The sequence below is a fragment of the Oncorhynchus nerka genome, linkage group LG21, assembly GCF_034236695.1.
Source record: "Oncorhynchus nerka isolate Pitt River linkage group LG21, Oner_Uvic_2.0, whole genome shotgun sequence".
In the NCBI taxonomy this organism is placed as follows: domain Eukaryota; kingdom Metazoa; phylum Chordata; class Actinopteri; order Salmoniformes; family Salmonidae; genus Oncorhynchus; species Oncorhynchus nerka.
Window position 1 is genome coordinate 19,069,137 of NC_088416.1, and position 13,251 is coordinate 19,082,387.

The 13,251-nt window shown below is 43.3% G+C and overlaps 1 protein-coding gene across 1 annotated transcript in view; it reads left to right on the forward strand.

Annotated features, from left to right (window-relative positions):
- The window catches only part of LOC115104025 (corticotropin-releasing factor receptor 1-like), a 164,294-nt gene that overhangs the window by 90,297 nt on the left and 60,746 nt on the right, over positions 1-13,251 (forward strand). Inside the window, exon 5 of the mRNA XM_029625164.2 lies at positions 7,748-7,830. Within this exon, the coding sequence (XP_029481024.1) occupies positions 7,748-7,830 (83 nt within the window). The remainder of the gene's footprint in view (positions 1-7,747; positions 7,831-13,251) is intronic.

A 13,251-nucleotide genomic window follows, 5' to 3' on the forward strand; every position in this document is an offset into this window, starting at 1 on the left:
CAGTAGAGTGAAATTAATACTAGTGTTGTGTGGATGCACCCATTAAATAAATGAAAGTCTTCTGATTCTGTCGATAAAAAATGTTGATGATTTTTTAATTGCTGGAGTAAGTGCTTAGGCATGTGTATGTGATATTCCCTCTAGCAATTAGTCACTACCCATTAAAGACGAGTGACGATGGCAAAGTGGAGGCCACACAAAACTACCCGCAGTACCACTATAGGACCAATTACTCTTGCTCTGTCCTCTTAGGCCCTAGGAAATTGACGAAAAGCCATGTTAACTATTTAATACACCACTCTAGAAGGCTACATTACAATATGAGAAACACAGCACTCTAGAAGGCTACATTACAATATGAGAAACACACCACTCTAGAAGGCTACATTACAATATGAGAAACACAGCACTCTAGAAGGCTACATTATAATATGAGAAACACACCACTCTAGAAGATTACATTACATTTAGAGAAACACACCACTTTAGAAGATTACATTATAATATGAGAAACACACCACTCTAGAAGGTTACATTAAAATATGAGAAACACACCACTCTAGAAGATTACATTACATTTTGAGAAACACACCACTTTAGAAGATTACATTATAATATGAGAAACACACCACTCTAGAAGGCTGCATTACAATATGAGAAACACACCACTTTAGAAGATTACATTATAATATGAGAAACACACCACTCTAGAAGGCTGCATTACAATATGAGAAACACACCACTTTAGAATGTTACATTAAAAGATGAGAAACACACCACTCTAAAAGGTTACATTACAATATAAGAAACACACCACTCTAGAAGGTTACATTACAATATGAGAAACACACCACTCTAGAAGGCTACATTACAATATGAGAAACACACCACTCTAGAAGGCTACATTACAATATGAGAAACACACCACTCTAGAAGGTTACATTACAATATAAGAAACACACCGCTCTAGAAGGTTACATTACAATATATGAAACACACCACTCTAGAAGGCTACATTACAATATGAGAAACAGCAAAGAGGTAATCCATCTGTCACAACCTGACCTAAGACGTGATTTATTGCATGATCTGAGGTATCCTATATATCCTATTCAGTGATTTCATTTCTCTAGTCCTTCACTTTCATTGTAGGAATTTTAAGAATAATAGTAGAGAGAATGATTTATTTCAGCTTTTTCTTTTTCATCACATTCCCAGTGGGTCAGAGGTTTACATACACTCAATTAGTATTTGGTAGAATTGCCTTTAAATTGTTTAACTTGGGTCAAGCGTTTCGGGTAGCCTTCCACAAGCTTCCCACAATAAGTTGTGTGAATTCTGGCCCATTTCTCCTGACAGCTGGTGTAACTGAGTCAGGTTTGTAGGCCTCCTTGCTCACCCACACTTTCTCAGTTTTGCCCACACATTTTCTATAGGATTGAGGGCAGGGCTTTGTGATGGCCAATCCAATACCTTGACTTTGTTGTCCTTGCCACAAATTTGGAAGTATGCCATTGTCCATTTGGAAGACCCATTTGCAACCAAGCTTCAACTTCCTCACTGATGTCCTGAGATGTTGCTTCAATATATCCACATAGTTTTCATCCCTCATGATGCCATCTATTTTGTGAAGTGCACCAGTCCCTCCTGCAGCAAAGCACCACCACAACATGATGCTGCCACCCCCGTGCTTCACAGTTGGGATGGTGCCCTTCGGCTTGTTATTATGGCCAAACAGTTCTATTTTTGTTTCATCAGACCAGAGGACATTTCTCCAAAAAGTACGATCTTTGTCCCCATGTGCAGTTGTAAACCGTAGTCTGGCTTTTTTATGGCAGTTTTGGAGCAGTGGCTTCTTCCTTGCTAAACAGCCTTTCAGGTTATGTTGATATAGGACTCCTTTAACTGTGGATATAGATACTTTTGTACCTGCTTCCTCCAGCATCTTCACAAGGTCCTTTGCTGTTGTTCTGGGATTGATTTGCACTTTTTGCATCAAAGTACGTTCATCTCTAGGAGACAGAACGCGTCTCCTTCCTGAGCGGTATGACTGCTGCGTGGTCCCATGGTGTTTATACTTGCTTACTATTTTTTGTACAGATGAACGTGGTACCTTCAGGTGTTTGGAAATTGCTCCCAAGGATGAACCAGACTTGTGGAGGTCTACAAATGTTTCTCCAAACGATTTGTGATATAATTTCCCAGTGCATTATCAAAACGATGAACTATCTCCCGAGGGAATCAATGTTGGTCTGAAGCCATCGCAAACACCATCGAGCTCCTCCAGTGGTATAGTCAGATGATCAGAGCAGAATTGATTACAATTGATTTGAAGGAAAGGACTTTGATCTCTAAAAATGGAGCAATTATCCCAGTCTGTTCCTCATCCAGAAGTTCTCAGTGGAAATGCCACCCCCCCCTGACACAGATTTGAATTTATGAAATTTCCTGACAAGAATAGAACGATGATGAATTGCTGGGAGCTGCTTCTCTGTAATTTTAAATGGTCCCAAACCACACTTTAGCTGATATATTAGATGAGCAAAGGTAGATATCTGGACACATGCAATGGTCTGGTCCTGTTTTGTAATATTATCTACACACTGTCAAACATCTGTTAAAAGGGACATTTCACCCCAAAATCAAAGTTAGTCAGAACTCAAAAGTGGACTAATTGTCCCAGGCTGTTTTGTAACTAAAAAGTTGATAATTGAGTGTGCGTTTAAAAAGGCTTAGTGGTGGTTTGTCTTTAAATGAGCCATGTGTAAGGGGTGCGTACTGGCGGCAGAGAAGTCAGACGCAGGAGAGCAAAAACTGTGTTTCCAACGGCGCAGTTTAATAGTAGAAACCCACCGGAAACCAGAACAATCAATAAATGGGTACAAAACCCGACGCACACCAGACATAACAAGCACTTACAACAAACAATACCGGACAAGGACATGGGGGGAACAGAGGGTTAAATACACAACATGTAATTGATTGAATTGAAACCAGGTGTGTGGGAAGACAAGACAAAACAAATGGAAAATGAAAGGTGGATCGGCGATGGCTAGAAGACCGGTGATGTCGACCGCCGAACGTCGCCCGAACAAGGAGAGGGACCGACTTCGGAGGAAGTCGTGACACCATGGCAGTTCTGGAAGCACACCAGTAATCTCAATCTTTGTTGCAGAAACGTAAGAAGATCAACCTCCAGTTCCACAAAAATGTAACCACACAACTCAATATTTATTGATGCTCATCAATGCTCATGAACACTGTAATTACAAGTTGATAAATGCCTTGATTACCCATCAGTGTCATCGTAAATCAAATTACTTAAACTAAATGATGATTCATGTTTAGGTACTTAGAATCATTCTCCTGCCAATTTACATCACCATATTCTATTAACTAATCGATCCATGGGTCTGCCTTCAGCCCAGCACTTTGTCAGGACCGTGTGTGTGTGTGTGTGTGTGTGTGTGTGTGTGTGTGTGTGTGTGTGTGTGTGTGTGTGTGTGTGTGTGTGTGTGTGTGTGTGTGTGTGTGTGTGTGTGCATGTGAATGATCACAGAGCTCTTTCATGGTTTGACAGGACAAATTAAGGAAGCCCTTGGCTTTTATATGTCTAATCAATACAACTACCAAGTATAGGTAGCATTAGAGGCAGAAACGAGTGGAAAGAGAGGGAGAAAATGGAAATGAGGGGAAATGGTGACAGGAACAATTACAACAGGCATTGAGTTGTGTATGTGTGATCTAAATCACCTCAACCTCCAAGCAGGGAGGACTAGGAGGAAAAGGACAATAATAGTCCAGAAAGGATTCAAGTCAAGACTCCAGTAGAGTGATGGATATAAATTGGAAAGAAAGAGGTGGAAAGATGTCATCTCCTGGACTCTCCCTCTCTTCCCCCCAGTCTCACAGGTCTCTTCTATAACATGTCTATCAACACATGTCCATTTGGCCTACAGCGATGCCTATAGTCTGTCTGTCTCTGTCTCTCTCCTCTCTCACACACACCCTCTCTCTGTATTTCCTCCTTGTTATATCGACACAGTCAGTAGTCAGTTCTCCAACCTTGTACACCGCCACCCCTGAACGACTCAGCCCAACTCTCCAGTCACTGCTCTGTTGCATTCCACCTCTACATCCTGTCCAGAAACACTGTCTGGCCACAATCTTCTCAGGCTTTACAGAAGCTGTTTTGGGCCCTTCCTTAGTCCCTCTGGTCCAAGCTAGAGTGATCGACTAGCACAGTACTAGTCACATTAACGTTGGTGTCCAATGGAGCTTACACCTGCTAGGAGACAAACAGTTGGGAGGGAAGAGCTGAGACAACTGATGGCCAAAGTCCTTGCCTACCCTCCAATTGCTTCTCTCTTGGCTCAGTGTACTCGTCATTATGGATAACCCAAGCGTGGATGATAGAAGGGTACAGGCCAGCCTGAAGCTGAAGAACTTTGGCAGAAAGTTTGGCAGAACGTTTCCTTCAGAGCTGTGATTGTCTTGCCAGGTAGGTTAGATTGGTATTATCGTTTCACACCGCTTTAGATGTTTCATCCCTTATATTAGTGTTTCACACCCCTAGATCGAGTCTGGAATTATACCGTTCAATTGGGTCCCCACTCCTGATCCTTCTTCACATATATCTCCTTTGTAGCTGGGTTTACTGATTGTAGGTGTTCAGTTCAGTTCACTTTTTAACTGGGCTTCCCACTTTCTTCTTAGAGTTCCTAGAGCTCTTCAGACAGTGAAGATCGAACCCCATTCGTATTCACCAGATATATTCTCCCCTGTAACAAAGATTGTTCCTCAACGAATGGTAAACAGCATTCACTATTCTGCGTTGCCATGCTTACTACATAGCCTGGCAGCTCGTCGATTAAGCCCACTTAAGACGTGCCGGAACACAACATACCCATCCCGTTTGAGGGGGCGAGAGAGAATGTTAAGCTTCTGGCGGGGGCTTACATGGGATTCAGCTAGATTTCGATTAATTATAGCTTAGAAGGTCGGCTGCGTTAATAGAGTGAGTCATCCAATACCAACGGGGGTCGGGAGGGCGGAAAGAGGGAATGAGATCACACTGAATAAGAATTGAAACTGTAGCAAAGCACAGGCACTCCGACGTCATTAAATGGCAATGTGTCAGCTGTAGGTGTTGATAATTGGAGTTTAAACATGATTGATCTTTGGAATTACTGTGTATTGAAAATGAGTGCCGGATCATCTCAAGGTGGTTTCCTTAGCAAGAGTTGAAGTTTGTATTTTGCGCTGGCCTTTACACTGTTTAAATTATAGTCAGGAGGGGGTACATGGGAGCCTCTTCTTCAGGGTAGATATTGACTCTGTCGGGAAAATGCAGAATGCAGATGCAGACTTTAAATCCTCCCCTCTCTTTCCTTTCCAATTTATGTCTAGCTCTCAGCTGGAGCTCTACTTTAACAAATGGAATTCCATTCTCCATTTTTATATTTATTCAGACGGTTGGAAGGAGAGGTGGCGACAGATGAGGGAGGATGTGAAGATTAGAAATTCCAGACTTGGAATTTACTGAACCTTCTAAACTCCATCTTGAGGAAGGAAGTTCTGGACCTGGGATCCCTGTCTCTGGAGAAAACATCTACACCTGAAATTGGAGTGTTCCCACTCCACCAAAACTCAGCATTCTATTGGGAGCTTTGTTTGTGATATTAGTTGTTTACGATCGATACAGGGACTGATGGGTGTAAATGATTAGCCGTAGGGACGTTGCTGTGCATGAGTTAGCCTGAGTTCCTTGTCACATTGGCGTGATACTGGACATCATAGCGACCTCGTTTTCAAACAAAGCTAAAAGAAAGAGAAACTATTCCGAAGGGTGGCTTAGAAAAAGGACACCATGATTGATTTTCAAAGTCAAAAAGATGAAAACTGTATCGTTTTTGTGGATCTTTTCATCCATGACAAACATGTAATCTTCTCCTCTCAGTTCAATGCTCTTTCCTCAATCTTTCCAAGAAAGCTTATTTCCAGGAGCAGCAGTATGGCATTCTTAAACCTTCAGAGAACGTGTACTATAGCTCAAAGTTCAGGGTAGAGTGAGGAAGAGGACCTTGCTCGCTGCAGGGCCAGCTACTCTCAGCTGCAGTGGGAATGATTGAATCCCACTGATAATACCTACTCAGCCTTAAAGATATTGACTTGAGGCCTTCCCCAATTCCCCCTACAACAGAACCCCACAATAGGGGCGATCCAGGTGGAAGAATGATATCATTCACGTGGAGGTCCAGAGCAGTTGAGCAGAAATGTATTGTCAGAGGTTTGTTTCAGAAGACAATCCATCCTTTGCTTTCTGCAGGGTATATGTGTGTTTGTGTACTGTCTCATTCTCTTTCATGTATGTACTGTATGCCATATGTTCAGTACAACCCAACCTCCAACCCAGTTCAAAGATCGAACCGTGTGTATGCTTAATTACATCATGTTATACTGTCAACCATCTATTGTGGTGCTCTTGGCAGACAGTCATGGTATAATGGTAGCCACAAAGAACTAATCTGTAGGACAGATGTATAGGTTAGTCCCGACGGTGTTCAGTGATATAGACTATAAAGGTTAAAATGTTGATGTCAATGATCAATAAATGCGTGCGAGAGTGTGCTAACTAGTGTTTGTATTACAAAACCAACTCCCACGGATCAAGAACAGGTCAGTATATGTAGCCTACATAATGGTCGGAAATAACTACTGTAATACAGAACCCTTACAGCAAAAAACGTGACGTTTGAAAAATTCTGATAATCTCAAATATTTCTTATTTTGGGGCGGGGGGGGGGGGTGTAAACCACGTCAAGAGTGTTATTGTTGAGATATCATGGCATCACACTTCTCTCGTTCAATTAACTTTTTATCATGATTCATCTAAGTCTATCAAAAAAATGTTTTTATCCCATTACTTCGCGTTTGTACAGATCTCCATCTTGAGAGCATAGCAGGAAGTATACAAAATGGTATGGCCTTAGGTCGTGCTTACGTTTGATATGTTTTGTGTTTTGTCTGTAGGATTCATGTGATGTAACATAATGTAACATATTGAGAGCATGGCATGACACCTACTCTGTGTCAATCAACTTAAGAACAACCAATTAAACCTGTCATGGGGTAACAACATGATGCTTCCTTTCTTGCACTTTGTCAGGTAATATTACGATGGTTCATTAGGTGTTAGTAGAGCGTAGCTGACAGTCTTTATTTTAGGTTAGCTTAAGATCTGACTGCTTTTGATGTGTTTTTCGGCTGTCTCCAACACTCTGTCGCTTACTCCGTCGCAACCTTGTGAACACAGCAGAGAGTCTTTTAGAAGTCTGTGCCTTTGCTTGTCTCTTGCTTACTTCTTGAGTCACGTTACCTCCACCGTGTGCATGTAGCATGTACACCTGATATCAAATAAAGACACATCTCAGCCGTGGGTGTTTTTTTTATTCCTGGAGACTTTGTTGTATTTTTTCTTTATAATTTAGAGAATAAAAAAGAGGCAGCACTGTCAAGAGTTCCAATACTTATTTGGAAATGGGTCTGGCGTGCAACATTGTTAAAGATTGGATCGTGTGTATCTGGGTCTATCGGCAATCTAAGCTGCATAAATTACAACCGCCCTGTGTGGGTTTTGCAGAATCTGAGTTTAAGGCTGCGGTTTATTTAATCCGCTTGTACGAAAGGAGAAATGGTGCATGTTTGCTTACTTTATAACATGCTTTTCAATCCTTTATTTCCACAGACAATGTGTATAGAGAATGCCTTTCCAACGGGTCTTGGGCCGTGAAAGGCAACTACACCCAGTGTCAAGAGATTCTCAATGAGGTATGTACTGTATGTAGCATGGTCATTGGTGTATGGAAAGTTAACTGTGGGAATACTGAGAATTTCTCTACAATGGAGAGTAAAATATATTCTTCCATTCTTCTTCTAAGGATACAAGCACTGCTGAAAATATATTTACTATCTATTTGCAGAGAAATTCTCAGTATCCCTCAAACAGAAACACGCACATGATTGGCTGGATAGGGTCAGACACAGAGCAGCCCCCCTAAAGCATTGTGGGAGCTGTTTTTTAACCAACTTTTCATTTTTACAACCACATCTCATTTTTCTAATGTAAATGGCACCTTTTCTGTGATTTCACTTGTTTTTGAGAAACTTACCTCAAACAGCAAATCACTTCCTCACCCTCGTTGTGTAGTCTGGCGTCCCGGAAAATACATGAGCCAAGGCTCCAAAAACAGCTCTCAATATTGTGACGCAGGTCATTAAGATGTTGGACACACAAAATTGTTTAATTCCAAACTTTATTGACAACGTTATATTCCCTTTTACTGCGACTCAAGCGATTCCTCTCCATCCATTCTACAAGTAACAGCCAAAATAAAGGAAACACTTGAGTAAATGAGGGGTACAAAAGTATATTGAAAGCAGGTGCTGCAATACAGGAAGTTCCAGACTCTTGTGTGTACAACATGTAAACATCTGCATCACTATACTGAAAGATGTTACTTTTCTAAAAGGACGTATGTGGGTGTTTTGGGAGAGTTTGTTCATGTTTTTTTTCAGGGGCCCCATACTACACAACGAGAATAAGGAATTGATTTGTTGTTTGGGGTAAGTTTCTCATAAACAAGTGAAATCACAAAAAAAAGGTGTCTGGACCCCTTCTATAACATGTAATTTTCATAAAAAATATAGATTTGATTGAAAAAATAAGGCTTCTCCTGTAAGTACCTTGCTCAAGGGCACAACGGCAGTAGCACCTGCGATACTGACACAAGCAACCCTCCGGCACCAGCTCACATCACACCAGATTTTTTTTCTGGTTACTGGCCCTCTTCTCTAATCTTGAGGCTACAGCTGCCAATAGAAACATTCTGTGGTACAACAGAAATCAAACCAGCACCACCATGTGCTCTTCCAGCACACATTCTCTAACAAAATTCCAGGACTGATGATGTGTCCTATAGAGTGGGTGTTCCAAGCTTCATCTCTCCAATTTGCTTTCGTTATCAATGAGCATCCTGTTGATGCTGGATGACTAAGCCGTCACAAGTGAATCCTTTAGGGCATACAGAGGTAACTGTATCCAAGATGGCGTTGCAGTGAAGACGTGTTTGTTTGTCCTCTCGTGTACTTTTGTATTTTTCGTATTTTTTCAATATCTTTTCGATTTTTTATTCGATTATACCTTCCGGTAACCTGCCTCACCCAATGTGATACGGAATCGCTATTATTTTCAATTTTAGAACACATTCAAGAACCTCCAAAAGCTAAGCAGCTAATTAGCTACAAGCTATTTAGTCATTGTTAGCCACTGCCAGCGGCTTTTACATTCTGCACAGATACCAGCCCTGTTTTTAGCCTGGATAATACTCGCTAGTCTACCTGTATCGGACTGTCTCTCCACAACAGCACCGGATTCCTGCCGTAATCTCTGGACCACTACTTCTGATCTTCGCAGCTAGCTAGCTCACAGCTAGCTTGCACTCACCGTGGCACCCAGTCCCGAAGCTATACCTGAGACCCACCTCCCGGCCTTCTCAGCTGTTCACCCGAACCCCACTCATACACGGCTAGAGCCCAATACTCCACCAGATCCTTGCTGTAAACTCTGGACCTTGGCACCGGATCCCCTGCTGCTACTGATTGGCTATAACGCCACTGCCACGAAGCTAGCACCAGTTAGCCGTGAGCCAGGCGCATCTCCCGGCTAGCAAACTAAATTCTACAATACCTCTTTCCCCATCTGGCTTGGATTCTCTGTCGACATGGCGCCCTGCCGCACCACCACGACTAGTCTGCCGACGAATACTCCATCCGCTGTGCCTTCAACCGGCCTCCGTCGGGGCTACTAACTTTAGACGCCATGTCGCTAGCGTAGTGGCGGCTTCCCTGTTCCATCTAGTGCTGCCCCCTGGACACTATGATCACTTGGCTACATAGCTGATGCCTGCTGGATTGTCCATTAATCACGGTACTCCATTCTGTTTATTTATTTTTTATCTGTCAGCCCCAGCCGTGAACTCAGGCTCTGTGTGTAGTTAATCCGACCCTCTCTGCCTAGTCATCGCCATTTTACGTGCTGTTGTTGTGTGAGCTGATTAGCTGTGGTTGTCTCACCTGTTGTTTTAGCTAGCTCTCCCAATCAACACCTGCGATTACTTTATGCCTCGCTGTATGTCTCTCTCAAATGTCAATATGCCTTGTATACTGTTGTTCAGGTTAGTTATCATTGTTTTAGTTTACAATGGAGCCCCTAGTTCCACTCTTCATAACTCTGATACCTCCTTTGTCCCACCTCCCACACATGCGGTGACCTCACCCATTACAACCAGCATGTCCTGAGATACAACCTCTCTTATCATCACCCAGTGCCTGGGCTTACCTCCGCTGTACCCGCACCCCACCATACCCATGTCTGCGCATTATGCCCTGAATATACTCTACCACGCCCATAAATCTGCTCCTTTTATTCATTGTCCCCAAACGCTCTAGGCGACCAGTTTTGATAGCCTTTAGCCGCACCCTCATCCTACTCCTCCTCTGTTCCACGGGTAATCTGGAGGTAAACCCAGGCCCTGCATGTCCCCAGGCACCCTCATTTGTTGACTTCTGTGATCGAAAAAGCCTTGGGTTCATGCATGTCAACATCAGAAGCCTCCTCCCTAAGTTTGTTTTACTCACTGCTTTAGCACACACTGCCAACCCTGATGTCCTTGCCGTGTCTGAATCCTGGCTTAGGAAGGCCACCAAAAATTCTGAGATTTCCATACCCAACTATAACATTTTCCGTCAAGATAGAACTGCCAAAGGGGGAGGAGTTGCAATCTACTGCAGAGATAGCCTGCAAAGTAACGTCATACTTTCCAGGTCCATACCCAAACAGTTCGAACTTCTAATTTTAAAAATTAATCTCTCCAGAAATAAATCTCTCACTGTTGCCGCCTGCTACCGACCCCCCTCAGCTCCCTGCTGTGCCCTGGACACCATTTGTGAATTGATCGCCCCCCATCTAGCTTCAGAGTTTGTTCTGTTAGGTGACCTAAACTGGGATATGCTTAACACCCCGGCAGTCCTACAATCTAAACTAGATGCCCTCAATCTCACACAAATCATCAAGGAACCCACCAGGTACAACCCTAAATCTGTAAACAAAGGGCACCCTCATAGACGGTATCCTGACCAACTGCGAGCAGGCCTTCCTAATCGACCTGGCACGGGTATCCAGCTACTCGCCCAATCCTCCCCAGCTTCTCCTTTACCCAAATCCAGATAGCAGATGTTCTGAAAGAGCTGCAAAACCTGGATCCGTACAAATCAGCTGGGCTTGACAATCTGGACCCTCTATTTCTGAAACTATCCGCCGCCATTGTCGCAACCCCAGCCTGTTCAACCTCTCTTTCATATCGTCTGAGATCCCCAAGGATTGGAAAGCTGCCGCAGTCATCCCCCTCTTCAAAGGGGGAGACACCCTGGACCCAAACTGTTACAGACCTATATCCATCCTGCCCTGCCTATCTAAGGTCTTCGAAAGCCAAGTCAACAAACAGATCACTGACCATCTCGAACCCCACCGTACCCTCTCCGCTGTGCAATCTGGTTTCCGAGCCGGTCACGGGTGCACCTCAGCCACGCACAAGGTACCAAACGATATCATAACCACTATCGATAAAAGACAGTACTGTGCAGCCGTCTTCATCGACCTGGCCAAGGCTTTTGACTCTGTCAATCACCATATTCTTATCGGCAGACTCAGTAGCCTCGGTTTTTCTAATGACTGCTTTGCCTGGTTCACCAACTACTTTGCAGACAGAGTTCAGTGTGTCAAATCGGAGGTCATGTTGTCCGGTCCTCTGGCAGTCTCTATGGCGGTGCCACAGGGTTCAATTCTCGGGCTGACTCTTTTCTCTGTATATATCAATGTTGTTGCTCTTGCTGCGGGTGACACCATTCTGTATACTTCTGGCCCTTCCTTGGACACTGTGCTATCTAACCTCCAAACGAGCTTCAATGCGATACAACACTCCTTCCATGGCCTCCAACTCCTCTTAAACGCTAGTAAAACTAAATGCATGCTTTTCAACCGTTCGCTGCTTGCACCCACACGCCCAACTAGCATCACCACCCTGGATTGTTCCGACCTAGAATATGTGGACATCTATAAGTACCTAGGTGTCTGGCTAGACTGTAAACTCTCCTTCCAGACTCATATCAAACATCTCCAATCTAAAATCAAATCTAGAGTCGGCTTTCTATTTCGCAACAAAGCTTCCTTCACTCACGCCGCCAAACTTACCCTAGTAAAACGGACTATCGTACCGATCCTCGACTTCGGCGATGTCATCTACAAAATAGCTTCCAATACTCTACTCAGTAAACTGGATGCAGTTTATCACAGTGCCATCCGTTTTGTTACTAAAGCACCTTATACCACCCACCGCTGCGACCTGTATGCTCTAGTCGGCTGGCCCTCGCTACATATTCGTCGCCAGACCCACTGGCTCCAGGTCATCTACAAGTCCATGCTAGGTAAAGCTCCGCCTTATCTCAGTTCACTGGTCATGATGGCAACACCCACCCGTAGCACGCGCTCCAGCAGTTGTATCTCACTGATCATCCCTAAAGCCAACACCTCATTTGGCCGCCTTTCCTTCCAGTTCTCTGCTGCCTGTGACTTGAACGAATTGCAAAAATCATTTAAGTTGGAGACTTTTATCTCCCTCACCAAATTTAAACATCTGCTATCTGAGCAGCTAACCGATCGCTGCAGCTGTACATAGTCCATCGGTAAATAGCCCACCCAATTTACCTACCTCATCCCCATACTGTTTTTATTTATTTACTTTTCTGCTCTTTTGCACACCAGTATCTCTACCTGCACATGACCATCTGACCATTTATCACTCCAGTGTTAATCTGCAAAATTGTAATTATCCGCCTACCTCCTCAAGCCTTTTGCACACAATGTATATAGATTATTTTTTTCTTTCTACTGTGTTATTGACTTGTTTATTGTTTACTCCATGTGTAACTCTGTGTTGTTGTCTGTTCACACTGCTATGCTTTATCTTGGCCAGGTCGCAGTTGTAAATGAGAACTTGTTCTCAACTAGCCTACCTGGTTAAATAAAAAAATTAAAATAAAAACTGTACTCCAATTTAAATCTTTCGAAGAGGGCTCAGCAGCTCAGTCATTCACAACAGAAGCTACCAGTCATACAGAGTCATACCTTTATAT